This window comes from Aspergillus pseudodeflectus (genome assembly GCF_044049435.1).
Source record: "Aspergillus pseudodeflectus strain CBS 756.74 chromosome Unknown BJX68scaffold_19, whole genome shotgun sequence".
Lineage (NCBI taxonomy): Eukaryota > Fungi > Ascomycota > Eurotiomycetes > Eurotiales > Aspergillaceae > Aspergillus > Aspergillus pseudodeflectus.
The window spans coordinates 305,822-319,327 of record NW_027263795.1 but is presented as its reverse complement, the minus strand read 5'-3'; the positions used below and the strand labels follow the sequence as shown (position 1 = coordinate 319,327).

General features: G+C 52.0%; 5 protein-coding genes across 5 annotated transcripts; all 5 read right to left on the bottom strand.

Moving 5' to 3' along the window:
• Positions 1-1,389: 1,389 nt before the first annotated feature.
• Positions 1,390-4,137, bottom strand: BJX68DRAFT_236576 (uncharacterized protein). The gene is made up of 3 exons (XM_071040044.1): positions 3,552-4,137; positions 3,296-3,494; positions 1,390-3,239 (listed from the first exon to the last, which is right to left on the bottom strand). The coding sequence occupies exons 1-3, from the start codon at positions 3,821-3,823 to the stop codon at positions 2,049-2,051; spliced, it is 1,662 nt and encodes a 553-aa protein (XP_070899544.1). The 5' UTR covers positions 3,824-4,137; the 3' UTR covers positions 1,390-2,048.
• Positions 4,138-4,265: 128 nt separating this feature from the next.
• On the bottom strand, positions 4,266-5,565 carry BJX68DRAFT_236575 (uncharacterized protein). Its single transcript, XM_071040043.1, has 3 exons — positions 5,545-5,565; positions 5,206-5,494; positions 4,266-5,140 (listed from the first exon to the last, which is right to left on the bottom strand). The coding sequence occupies exons 2-3, from the start codon at positions 5,396-5,398 to the stop codon at positions 4,974-4,976; spliced, it is 360 nt and encodes a 119-aa protein (XP_070899543.1). The 5' UTR covers positions 5,399-5,494; positions 5,545-5,565; the 3' UTR covers positions 4,266-4,973.
• Positions 5,467-6,549, bottom strand: BJX68DRAFT_74358 (uncharacterized protein). Its single transcript, XM_071049696.1, has one exon. It carries the CDS (start codon positions 6,443-6,445, stop codon positions 5,891-5,893), a length of 555 nt encoding a protein of 184 aa, XP_070899542.1. The 5' UTR covers positions 6,446-6,549; the 3' UTR covers positions 5,467-5,890.
• A 1,019-nt stretch (positions 6,550-7,568) lies between these two features.
• Positions 7,569-11,555, bottom strand: BJX68DRAFT_236571 (sulfate transporter family protein). The gene is made up of 5 exons (XM_071040042.1): positions 10,817-11,555; positions 9,401-10,723; positions 9,155-9,354; positions 8,873-9,106; positions 7,569-8,827 (listed from the first exon to the last, which is right to left on the bottom strand). The coding sequence occupies exons 1-5, from the start codon at positions 11,028-11,030 to the stop codon at positions 7,649-7,651; spliced, it is 3,150 nt and encodes a 1,049-aa protein (XP_070899541.1). The 5' UTR covers positions 11,031-11,555; the 3' UTR covers positions 7,569-7,648.
• A 132-nt stretch (positions 11,556-11,687) lies between these two features.
• Positions 11,688-12,883, bottom strand: BJX68DRAFT_236568 (DNA replication protein PSF1). Its single transcript, XM_071040041.1, has 3 exons — positions 12,665-12,883; positions 12,066-12,610; positions 11,688-11,953 (listed from the first exon to the last, which is right to left on the bottom strand). The coding sequence occupies exons 1-3, from the start codon at positions 12,689-12,691 to the stop codon at positions 11,860-11,862; spliced, it is 666 nt and encodes a 221-aa protein (XP_070899540.1). The 5' UTR covers positions 12,692-12,883; the 3' UTR covers positions 11,688-11,859.
• Between the last annotated feature and the right edge of the window lie 623 nt (positions 12,884-13,506).

The window sequence follows — 13,506 nt, the reverse complement described above, 5'->3', positions numbered from 1 at the left end:
GAGAACGTCCAGAATACTTGAGAACTACACAATACTGCAGAGACCTGGTCCGCGATTCCAGGAATAGCGATGAGCTGATCGGACTTCAAATTTCCACGAGTCAGCACGGCCGCCTAGATAGCTGCCTGGCAAGCATTTTCTACGGCATTGAGCTCGATGATACCTGAGTGGAAGGTCGCGCAACCATCAGTGTGAACGTTGTATGGTGCGCCTAGCTAACGGAGAGCAATGTCGGCTTCCTTTGGCGTGCCCTCAACATCAGGATCTCGCTTTGCTATCAGGGCTTGGGCGAACCTTTCAACGTAGGACCTGGCACCTAGCAGCAACCTCGAGGTCGACATATGGGTCGTCGAAGAGACCAAAGAGAAATTTCTCGCGCATCAGAAAGCGAGCTGATATAGTAATGCGGTCCTCGGTTATGTACCACCCTTTAACAAGTTAGACAAGCATCTCGGGCAGCTCCTCACCTTCAAACTGATCGCAACCGGCATCAAGAATTATAGCCATATACTCCGGCCTCGCCGAGGTCCTCGATGCTCAAAGCTATGGCATCCATATACTACCCGCCAGTAATGAAGCTGGCAACCAGAAACCGCAATGCCCTCAAATCCCAGTTCGCCGCAAAACAGGTCTGCGTACCAAGCTCCCACTGTGGGGCGGAATGGCTTTAGGTGGTAATTCAGTTTCTTTCCCGGGTAGGTGGCATTTTTGCGATAGTTCAGGTGGGAATCTTTGCCGTTCTCTGCGGCATCAATACAGGGTAAGCTATGCATCTGTGATATTTCCAGAAGCTTGCGGCGTAGGCCTCACTTTGGCTAGGTTCACCAGTGCGGTAATCTTGGAAGTTTTACACGGCACAGTGTCAGCAAGAGACTACTTACTATTGTTTCGTAAAGGGTACTCAGTGGCGCGAGGAGAAGGAGTCCCGGGGACGGGAGCCCTACTCGGCTTGAACTGGACTTGAAAAGGAACTAGAATTGGGAGCCGTGGTATATGTAGATTGGAGCAGGGCGAACAATGAGCGTGTATTTTGGATACTGGCTTCTCTTTATGTCAGAGTCTCCCGATGCAAGTCTATGCGACGCCGGACGACTGATGATACCCCTGAATATTCGTCAGACTTTTATGAAACTTGGAAGATGTGGCACTCCTTCACTGGGTTGTCAAATTGAGGTACTTCGTCTGATATTGTGGCCTTGTTAACCAGGCAGCAACGTGGCATAGTGGAGGAAATATTCAGCACCGGAAAATATTCCCACGTCCACGTGAGACGAACCTTAGTCCTATTAGAAGTTTCGAACGGGCTTTATCGAGATCCCACCGGGCCATGAGGTTAGAGGCACTGAGGCAGTTGATCACAAGTTACAATCCATGGAGAGGAAGCGCGGAGACTATTAACAGTGCATTGATTCTATTAGATATTACCTAAGTTGTGCCAATCGACAGAACCACCATATTCGACACACGGTCAACGATGGGGCCAATTTGAGTGGAGTCGGAGAGATCCAAAGTAAACAGATTCACAAGCCATCATCCAACAGGCAAATAAAGTACCCCTTCCGCCACCGGGTATCACAGGACGTCTGCGTCAAAAAGACACGGCAATCAACTTACAAAAAACGCAGCAAGAACAGCAAATGGTATCAATCTAGTTGGACGGTGCAGAGCATGACCTCACAGACAAAAAGGGGGTATCCCTGAGAGGTCGGATATCATAAACGAGTGTACTGTGGCACCTTGAAGGCGCTCACTGAAAATCGACCGTCAAAGCAGAGGGTATCATTGACGCTCCGGCTCCAGTGACCTAGTCCCGAAGAGACGAAGCAAAGCCCACAAGAGAGGAGTGACAGTGGCGGCATTAAGTTAGAAAAATCTCGGTTTTTCGAGTACCGACTAAACATGTTGCGAGAAACTTTTTTTTGTTCGTTTTCGTTTTCTTGTTGCTTTTCCATCTCAGAAACGGCGGTGTTTGATCACTGAGCAGAAGCGTCGGAAAACACAAAGCGCTGATCCCACCACTTCTCAAACTCGACTGCCCTTTGCGGAGTTCAAGCGGCAGCCTGGACAGGAGTGGGGGCGACAACGGGCTTAGCCTCCTCAGCAACGGGAGCGTCAGCGGGCTTGGAGCTCTCCTCCGCGGGGGTGGCCTCGGCAACGGGCTCGGTCTTGTCAGCCTTGGGCTCAGCCTCGGTTGCTGCGGTCTCCTTGGACTCGGGCTTCACGGCCTTGCTGGGCTTACGGAAAAGGCCACCGAGCTTGTTGCCCTTGGGCTTGGTCTCGGCCTCAGTGGTCTCAGTGTCAGACTCACCACCCTTCTTCTTGCCGAAGTTGGCGAAGAAGGAGGTACGGCGCTTGTCCTTGGTGGCAGCAGCGGGAGACTCGGCGGCAGGGGACTCAGGAGCGGCCTCCTTGGCAGCCTCAACCTCGGGAGCAGCAGTCACGCTCTCAGGCTCAATGGGCTTGGCAGCTTCCTCGACGGGGTTGTCGAGCTGAGGAGCAGTGCTGGCAACAGGAGCGGGCTCAGCGGGAGCAGCAGCTTCCTTCTCGGTCTTCTCATGGGAAGGGCTGGTGACCTTCTGGAAGAAGTTGCCGAAGATGGAGCTGCGCTTGGTCTTGGCGGGAGCAGCGGGCTCCGCCTCCTCCTTCTTCTCCTCTTCTTTCTTTTCCTCGGTCTCAGCAGGAGCAGCAACCACAGGAGCCTCAGCAGCAGGGGTCTCGACAGCAGGGGCGGTTTCAGCGGCAGGAGTCTCGGTGGCGGCGGGAGTTTCAGCAGCGGGCTGAGCCTCCTCAGTCTTCGCCTCTTCCTTCTTCTCCTCCTTCTTCTCCTCAGCCTCCTCCTTCTTTCCAAGGAGGGTGCCGAAGATGGAAGTCCTCTTGCGAGAGCGGGAGCGGCTCTTGGCGTCCTTGTCCTTGGTCTCCTCAGCAGGAGCAGGAGCAGCGGCAACGGGAGCTTCCTCCTCCTTCTTGGTCTCCTCGTCCTTAGCCTCCTCCTTAGGCTCAGTAGCCTTCTTGGGGGCCTCAACAACAACAGGCTTGGTCAGTTTCTCGAGCTCAGCCTTGTAGGACTCGCTAGAGGTGATGGTCTCCTTCTCGGCCTTGGCCTCGGTGGACTTGGCCTCAAGGGCGGCGATCCAGCTGTCGCGCTCGGCGGTATTGGAGGCCTGGAAAGTGTGCTTGTGGCCGCTTAGCTTGAAGTGGAACTCGCTGGAGCCATCCTTGGTGATATCAGAGATGTCCGCCTGTTTCACGTTAGTCGCTGCCCATCCCAGAGAATCCTTTGTACGCGGTTACTCACAAGGCTGATAATTCCAGATGGGGTAGCCTTGTCCTCAGCGCGCTTGGTGAAGAAGAGGAGACCCTTGCCGGTCTGGCTAGCCCACGCGACAATGGGGTTAGCAACAGCAGGCTTCTCGTTGGCACGGTAGACGGAGAGCTGCTTGGCCTCGATGGCCTCGTCATTGAAGTAGAAGAATCGCTTGGCGAAGCGGAGGCTCCTGCACAGTCCCTTTGTTAGAATTTCGTCATATTTCGTGCGCATGATGAAATCTTACTTGACGAGACCGGGGGCCTTGTATCCAAGGGTACCCTCGGAGGCCGGGGTCACTTCCTTAGCCTCCTCCTCAGCCGGAGCATCGGTCTTGCTCTCCTCAGTGGCAGCCGCAGGGGTCTCAGCAGCGGTGTCCTTGGGGGCTTCAGCAGCAGGAGCCTCAGCGGCAGGGGTCTCGGTGGCAGAAGCCTCAGCAGCGGGGGCAGCGGGGGTTTCGGTGGCAGCAGAGGGAGCGGCCACAGGGGTCTCCTCGACGGGCTTCTGGGTGTCAGACATGGTGTCGGCGGTAGATTAGAGAAGTAATTATAAGCGGGTATAGATGGGATTAAATAAGTCGTAGAGAAGCAGAAAGAAGCTTCGTAAATAGAGTCACGTCGAGCAGGGTATCTCAAGGGGTATCTCAACAGAAAGAAACAGGAGCAACCTCAGCGCAAGGCAAGAAGAGCTCGGGTATCACAACGAAGGGGACAAAGGTAGATTGGGGGAAATCTGGTGGCAGGAATGGAATGAAGAAGAGAAGAAGAGGAAGAAGAGGAGGAGAAGAGGAGAGAAGAGGGAAGAAAATAGCAGGAGGCAGCGAGAGCAGGGGCTGGCGAAAGGAGCCAAAGGGACTAAAGGAGGGCTCCAGAAGGCCTCAGTCGTCAAAGGAGGGTGGGCAGCTCGCCCAATCAGGAAAGGAGTTGCAGGGCGGCGCTACTATAACAACACTAAAAGAAGGAGTTTTTCTGGTTAATTTGGGCTTTTACGGAGGCCTAGGAACCAAAACATGCGCTCTCCTGGCTCAGTGGCAGCTTCTTGCTGGCCTGAAACTCGGAGTCGTTGGGCCCACGGCGCACAGAGCAAAAGGAACGAGCTCTCGCATTTGGATTGGACGAGTTGCAAGGAAGAGGGCGCAAAAAAATTTTGTGAAGACAAACTTTTGTTGTAGTAGAACTAGCGCGACAGCAGGTAGCTTGACGACCCAGCCTGAGCTCCCAGCCTCTAGACTACCGGCCATGCAGCTTAACGGTCTAGTCCTTGCCCTTAATTACCTAATTTTACCTCCCGAGCGCCAGGCCTCGCGCACAACTAACATGAAACCGCAGCAAATTGGAAATCTGGGACGAAGAGCACGATCTGAAGCTGAAGGACGATAAAAGCACCTCATCAGGACATCTGGCGGCAATAATGACAGGAGTTGATAGGAATGTTGAGACAGTCAGGTGCTCCGTCGCCGAGTGGATCCAGCCACGGATTTGGCTGGGATCCATCGTTTATCCCTGTTACACCATCAGTGCTCTCACTTGTTCTCGACAGCAACAGAGTCTGAAGTGGTGATTCTTCATAGCTTGTCAAAGGCCTCTTGCTCATCCCTCTTTGTCTACGAGGAGGCTGCTCCATTGCCCCCGACCTAATCGTACAGTTGCGCGTTGCCTGGCTGCAAAAGTTAGACGGAACAGTGGTAATTCTTCAAAGTTTGCGAGTCGTATGCGCCCATGGTTCCAGAAATTTGAGCTTGCACCAACCACAATAGGCAGTTAGCTTTGTTCCTTGGAACTTGCAGCGAAAGCCAGGAGAAGACCATCGCGACAATCGCGTAAATTATTTGATAATCTGGCTCATTATCAGCTGAATCAGCTCCAGGAACATGCGCACTCCTCATAGTATGTTGTACTGACTGGGCAGGGACGGACTCTTTCGTCCACGCGACTCGAAATATCCCATGACTGCCGGCAGGCGTGTTCTTTGGCCAACCAGCAGGCAAAGACCCCCTCCACGAGCTGCTCTGATTCTCTCAAACAGCGCAAACTCATGACCCTTCTGATATCGCACGGTTGTATAGCTAAATTCAGAGTCATCACTGCCCCACATTTGCAGATAATTCCAGCCCTACAATAATCATCACATCACCTGAGCCTTCTTGACGCCTTCTGAGGCTTTCGCGCCATGCCATCATTCTGCAGATACCTGAGCAACTCAGCAAGATCCGTCATAACCGCATTGTCTGGCCATCTCACTCATGTCTGCTCAACTCGAAACCTCCAAATCGTGCAATAATGTTTTGGATCCACCCCCTTTTCACCGTCTCGTTCCTTGTCTTTTCAATGGTGATGACCGCCAGCCAATCAAACACACGTCGATCTGATGATCCTCTATGAGCCGTCTCCCAATGTCCATCAAATTTCGAGTCTCGTCCTCTTGTTTGATGACTCCCTCACCGTCGGAAATTTTCGCTCTTCTCCGCCGCCGTCTCTCCCAGGTTCTCCTCATAATTTATCAACTACTACTCCGTACTAGTACGGAGTACTCATGCTCACTTAAGAGGTCTCAGGCAAGGCCCACATCTTGGAGACAGTCGGGTCCTCAGTCCCGCGCTGCACGCACCAGTCCTGTACTCCGCAGTCCGCACGGTGTACAGTAGTAAAGACGGAGTACAGAGCCACATCGCATCCATCTCATTCTCATCTCATGTAGATAACCGCCCCCTCTCTGCAGGTGACGGCGGGAGACACCCGCAATCCTCAAGAAAGAACAGCAGTTCCTTGCACAATTGCACAGTCCAGTCGCAGATTTAAAACCGGACTCTGACCGCTGATTTTGTCGTCCAGACGGCACAAATCCGGACCCCTCCTCGCCTCTCGTCTCTTGCAAGGATCGCCATGACAGGTGCAGGACAAGACTCGTATCACTGTATCCGAGCCCTCGCTCTCCACTCGCCGCCAGCCGGCCGGCCTCCTGCAGCCCGTCAGTCGCCTGCAGGCTGCTCTGTTCTGCGACTCTGCATCTGGACGATGGATCAACTAACCCCTCACTCGTCTCATCTCCAGTTAACCGCACAACCGACCAGCCATCGCAGCCTGGTTTTAACCCTTCACCCATCAATTGCCCATATTTTCTCTCACGAGTCTCGCTCGGCATTAGTGCCAGCCACCGGTATACAGTGCCCTCCTCCCGACAAACTGCCGAACGACTCCCGAATGCTAAGATCCCCAAATTAAGTCAAAATGAACTAGTCAAGTTAAGAACAACACTATTAATCACCATCAATAATCCTAAACGGACCTCATGCATGATCTTCAAAGCATGGCAAATCGTAAACGCGAATACGGCGTAGCCTATCCTACCCTATGCTCGTAGCTCACCAACTAAACAAGGTAAATAGACACGTAGACCATATGTGCTTTGAAGGTTGCCCGCACGCGGCTTGTCCTCGATCCTTATCAATCAACCTTGCGGGCAGACTTGCGCAAGGGCGCAGTGCAGCGCAGCGGGCAGCCTTTCGCTCTGCAATAATGGATACCCTCGAGTCACCTGAGACGACCTGGAACTAACGAGGCAACCCCTCCGCTTCCCCTCCTCGCGCAATCCTCGTCCCTTCGTAGTATCTATGGGCTGGCTTAACTTCTTTGTCTTGGACTAAAGAATGGTTGCCACGGCAGTCACGTTATACTACATGAGGATTACACGATTCCGAGCAGATAGGAGATTTCCAAGTACGGCCTTCTTGCCGGACTCACACCCAACAGGGCAAACAATCAGCAATCTCCCATGCATCATTTCGCGCACCAAAGCGTCCGCAACTCTTTAGCCCTGCGGTAATCGATATATAAGATTCTATAGTCGGCGACTAGGCCTATTGACTTGTAGCTACTTTTCAGGGCGTACCGCCGTACACGGTATGTACGCGCCAATCTAGGTTCAGTATCTGCATCGAATTCTGACGCATTTGGCTAGTTGCTCATCCCTGGTACGACCAAAGATCTAGGATATTAAGCCTATAATCGCTCGAGCATATATGTGTAGTTTGGTTTGAGTAACAATAACATGGCGATGCAACTCGTCTTATCATTGTTTGAATAAGGATGGCAATCCAGAATTTCCGCCTAGGATTATGATGTAGAGAAGACTCAAGTCTTTTCATCAGTGTAATACAACAGGATATCGCAAGTCAACAGCGAACAAAAGAGCAGCCGACCACCGCTAATGTATCTGTACAGCACCAAGAACAACTAGAAAGTGAAGCTTGGCATTATGCCACATTATGCCGCCATCGTAAGAACATAACTGCAATCGGGTCAGTTAGTACCTGCGAAGTATAGATCATCAGGGCTGCAAAGGTACTTACGAAGTAATGCTGTCCATCCGTTCCGTCGTCAGCTTCAAGCTAACCGTCAACAGTTCGCGCGCAATAGCGGGTTCTCCTTCCCGGAGTCGCTTCCAGTTTTCAGCATCAAGGCTCCACGTCACGCAATCCTGTTCGGCTTTGACAGTCGCCGTTCTTGGTGTCTCGCTGAAAAACGGCAGCTCTCCGCATGGCCGCCCCGCGACGATGAGTTCAAAGTATCGACCCTGGGGTAGCTCGTACTCTGCGCGGAGCATCCCAGACTCGAGAAGGTAGAACGCGTTGGGGATGTCGCCCTCTTGAAAGAGAGCAGTGCCCGCAGGATGGTTCTCGCGAACAAAATAGGAGCATGCTGGGAACCAGAAGTCTTCGTTCCGTGAGGTGAGGCCCTGGAACGTCTGGAGAAGAAGGGGCAATGGTTGGCGCATTGCGGACCACGCCGCAGGGATGATTACTGCTGTCTCGTCTTCGCTGAGCGTCGTTGTAGCTGCTCGCTGGAGATACTGATGGCGAGGGGAGCCCACGATTCCCACTGCTGACTTGGGGTGATGCTGTGACACTGGTACTTCCAGACTGTTTGAAGTGGCCGTCCTCTGTAGCAACGCTTCTCGGTGGCTGTAAAAGACGTTGAGATAGTCGTTCTCGCAGTACTCCAGCGCTGAATTCAGGTCTTCGAATAATCGGACCCCGAGCTCTGGCTCGAAAAGACCCACATTCTGGAGGCTTTTCCCAACGTCTCCTTCTACGTCAAGACCCGAGATGGTCATTTGCACATTCCGCTTCTTCAAGATACGGTTAATGCGAGTGAAAGCCTCTGCCGCTGAAAAGTCGATGCCATACACCCGAGAAAGGTCCAATATAATGAACCTTATCGGGAGCCGGCTGAATGCTTCCTCTTCGATGAGACCTCGCATAGTGTTCTCGACATCCACGATTGTCCCAAAGAACAGGTAGCCGCCGAGTTTGAGGATCAATGTTTGTCGCCCTGCCTCTTTTAGGAAACGGTGTTGAATCGGGGGCCGGCGAACGGTTGAGCCAGCGATCTTGCCAGAGTAAGTTGCGCGGATGGCAGATTTCCGTGATGTTTGGACGACGAAGCTCAAACAGGCCAGAATGATACCGACAAGGATTCCAGTTACAAAGTCCCAGACGCCCATAGTCGCGACAATAATTACAACCTAAGATGTTAGACAAGGTAAGTGAATAAGGCCAGAAAAACCTACTGTCAAGTATTCGTGTCGATGCAGCTTCCCCCAAGTATCCACAAGTGCCTCTTCCATCAACTCAATTCCCAGCAGAAATATCAGCGCTCCAACAACCATGACGGGAATGAAGCCGACAATAACAGGTCCAACCAGCATAATTCCAGCAGTAGCTCCTGCAAGCATGAGACCGGCTAGGCGAGAATTACCACCGCTGTCGATAAAAAGCAAGCTGTTGGTATACACAAGGTAATTCTAGTAGTTAATTAGCAAAGTTCTCTTCCCCTTGACCTGTAACCATACCTGGATACTGCCCGCAAATCCAGAAAGTGCATTTGTGACGCCGTGAGCTATCAACTCACGGTCGACATTGAGATTATCTTCACCGGTCGAGATGCCTAAGGCTGGAACATTGATGGGAACATGAAGTATCCCGAAAAACGTAAGCGCAAACATTGCTGGAATCGTATCGACAAATGCAGGCCAATCGACAGCAGCAAAATCTGAGGACATTAGAGCACTTCATCCATGGGTGAGTAACTGACTTACCATAGAGGGTATAGAAATGATACCAGGGATTTGAAGATGAGGGAGCATCAAACACCCAGCCATTGTTCCGCAATGATGCCATGGGTATATGGGCGGAAAACTTGATCATATAGAAGATCAAGGCGACAGCAATGAAATAAGCACCAACGAGAAAGTTAGATCTGACGAAACGCTTAAGAACGAGAAGACCAATCGCGAGTGATAAAGGTATTATCCAAAGGGGCACAATGCCAAGGCTGAAAAGTCTCTGCAAAGTCGGGAGGTTGAACTCGAAAGACCCGGGAAGGCGAGCGGATACCTCGAGACCTGTCAAGATCAGGAAAAAGCCAACGCCTCCAATACACCCAATGAGAATATGTCGAGGGAAGAATCCAATGAGGGATCCAACCTTGCAGGTCCCCATTAAGAAGAAGACCAGGCCGGTGAGCACAGAGCTAACCGAGAAAGCTAGAATGGTGGTGGCAATGACAGACTTGGGATTATCTTCGCCGACGCGGTTCAGAATCGTAAATGCCATTTGGTGAAAGAATGGAACGACCTCGATCATTTCGCTGCCGATACCGCCGCGGAATATCGAGCCACCACATGAGAACACCAGTTGAGCAATGATGGTGCTCACGTAGAACATGGAAATACCATCTGATCCCAGTTCAGAAAATATAGGTTCACCCAAAGGGAATAGGATCATGCCATATGATAAAGCGTCCAGTATGTTTAGCAGAAGGCCAAGGAAGACTGAGGGCAGCAGACTTAGCGGATGTACGATGCCTTGTCGCCATACAGCCCGAGCATCCCATGCCTTTGGATGGGCAAGTATTTGAACCGTTGTGGAGAGCTTGGACAGAGCCCTTGGGAGAGCCTTCGGCGTCTCTTTTGGCGCAAATGCCTGGCGTTCCACATCACCAGCCATTCCATAGCTCCTGGATGGTTTGGCAGATGGCGACTTGGTCAGCAAAGATGTTCGCTCTGTGCTGGTGTCCTCTTCTTCTGCATCATCGACTGAAGCGGAAGGCCTAACCGTTGTGTCTCCACCCGATCCAGTCGGATTCCCTATACTCTCTCTCCGATCTTGATTGAGGCTAGACGAGGGGTCACGAATCATAGCTGTTAGCACCGATGAACCGGGAGAGAGGCCTGTAGAGCCGGGTCCGGTTGAGCCGGATCCTGTTTCATCCAGTCCCTGCGAGAAGCCCGAGAGCTGGCTGGGTGATGATGCCTGTTCCGAATCAGTTAGACCGTCCATGGGTCGAAAAATATCCATGGCTGGAGGTAGATCTCTGGGTTCCCGGGACAGGGCAAAGGAGGCTAATTCGGCAGTTTTTTCTCGAAGGCCATGAGAGGAGTAGTGTGCCGGATCTAGATACTCAAGTCAATAAACACAGAACCAAGATTCGGGGGAAAACAGCTCCTCCATACCAGAAATATTATGGAACGAGCGGTGGTAGAAAGACCGACTCGGTGTCCTGAAGCTTGTCCCGCCCGTCAATACCGGTTCCGAACCCAGCGTGCGAGGAAAGCTACTCGGTTCAGCAAGAGCATCCAATGTGTCCGGAGCAATGTGCTCAGCCGAAATTGGTCGATGGAGGGAGGCCCGCGAGTCCCCGCGGTATCGACGGCCCAAGACCCCCATCGCGGGCAAGGCACAAACACAGATAGTCCGCGGTGGACGACGTTGATTCGCAATCCACGCTCGAGATTAGCCCTCGACTGCAGGCTTCAGATTCCTTCAATCAATCGCGCGGATGATGGTCAGAGGCTGGCGATGACGCAAGACTTGGTTATGGCGACAGCGACGACAATGGGCATCGCCTTGCGGGTGAAGAGACGAGCCAGGGAAGGCGTGCACGCGACGACATGAGATGGGGGAGAACGAACCGGGGCAATGCGTGCGGACGCCGACGAAGATGAAGTGTGTGCCAGGCCGTTCCAAGCTTTGGTGGGTTGCCTGTTGAGTCTTATCGACGAATTGACTAAAAAGTCTTATCATGGGAGGATTCTGGATTCTGGCCGGGCCCACTTGGTTCCGCTCTTCTTGGCCGGTATGAACAAGAAGGCATTTCTGGCGAAGTAATCAGGTAATTGCCCAAGGACCTCGCGGGACGAGATAGAGTAAAAGAATCGGTGCTGATGTTGGGAAATGGGAGCTGTTGCAGAGCTCTACGGAGTAGTTACGCATTCGGAGATCAGCCGATGAGGTGCAGCATAACACTTGGTTTTTTTGCTGCATCGACACCTCCACTCAAAAGGCAGCCAAGAGCTCAGGAACACTTAGTCATGAAAATTTAACCCCAATTCTTCTTAGGTAAATACTCTATCCGAATACCACCTCATTAGATTGGCAGGTTGACAGCTCTTCCAATCTATACTCGAATAGCAGGTCGGGTATCACAAAAGCAAATATGCGCCCCATTCAAACTCCAATTCTAACATCCCACGCAAACCACGAGCATTCAATTGCATTAACTCAACCGCTCCAGGAATCCTTGAGCAATCAGCCGTTCCACATCCCCATGTCGCACGTACAGCTGACTATTCTTTGTCAAATTGATGACCCTGCACACATTAGCCAAGTCCAGTCGCAGTCATGTCCTCTACCTCCCAATCAAGCGACATGTTTTCCAAACGGAAGAGAAAGCCTAGTGAGGCGTAGGTAGGAAGAACATACCCATACTCCGTCTGAATCTCCCCCGCATCCCTCAGAACCCTTACATCAATAAACAAATCCTTCGGCGGCTCCAGACTCCCCGTAAGGTCAATATCCGTCCACTGCCCCTTGTATGTAGCAAGCATATCGCAATACTGCCGGAAATATTCCTCCTCCTCGGGACTCAACGAGCTCTCGTTTCCCGCCTGCGAGCTCTGTACACCGGAGGATCCCCCTTCTTCAGGTCCCACGCCACCGCTCGTCGCTGGTGGTACCTGCTGCTCTAGTACATCGATGCCCTTCCAACATAACTCTTCTAGCTTCTCGGTACGGACGCGGTGGTAGGCAAGTAGGCACCGCTTGTTTCGCCGGATGCAAAGGTGATCAACTAACAAGGCGCATGCGACAGCGGGCTCTTGGGACGGATTGAAGACGCCTTCAAAGGGGGCGAGGAGGTGAGCGACGTCGCGGTCTAGGTCACGGACTTCGCGGGCGACGGTGCGGACAAGCTCGGTTTGGTAGGGAGGGAGGTGGGCGAGCGATTGGGTGCGTTTGGCGTGTTGGACCTAGACGTAAGTCAGTAAACTGGGTTATGACAGAGGCGTCCCAGTCAGCCATACGAGTTTGTTGCCTAATTCTCCGTACATGTTGATAGCGGAGCGTGTTGGGTGAGATTCTCGTGGCGCGTGTGCGGGGATCGCAATGCGTTTTGGGAGTCAGACGATTCGGGGAGGGTACAATTGGACAATAGGGATTATATTGAGGTGCCGACGTTGTGAGCGTGTTTGGACTCTTTCAGATCGAAACTTGGTGATTGAAAAGAGGTCTTGAGAGCAATGATCCTCCCTGGTTCATCTTGAGCCTCCTTGGTCGCGTCGCTGCTTTAACGTGACCCACGTGCGGGAGCAACCATATTTTGAACTCTTGACTTTCCTTTATTCTTTCACCTCCACGTTTCTTTCACGTTTTATTCTGATTTTGTTTCTCGGAACCAGCCTTGCTTTATGTACTATTCTCATAGACGCTTGTCAAAAGCCTCATCAACGACGCCTACGAGCTCTGGACATGAACCCATAACGGCTAGGGTGAATCAGCGCTGATGGCGGATGCGATCAGTTGACTATCTAGGGACCGCCCATGATTTGCAGAAATTAAGGCAAATCTCGGTAAGGATTGAACCGAAGGAACATAATTCAATGAAGTCTAGTCTAATTAAGGATGGATGTGTATCACTCTCGAAATACAATTCTATGAGTCGAACCTGACAGTTACCAAGACAATAAGATGATTAAACGTTCAACAGATTTCCTCCCGAATGCAAGGGCGACGGGTAGCGTTAAAGAAAAGACAGACAAATTCAAAGAAAAGGACAATCTCAAAACAGTTGCTTCAGGCGCGAGACAAATACCACCCATGTCAACTGTCTTGCTTGATACTTGCGCCGCGAAATACCAGTCGCGGG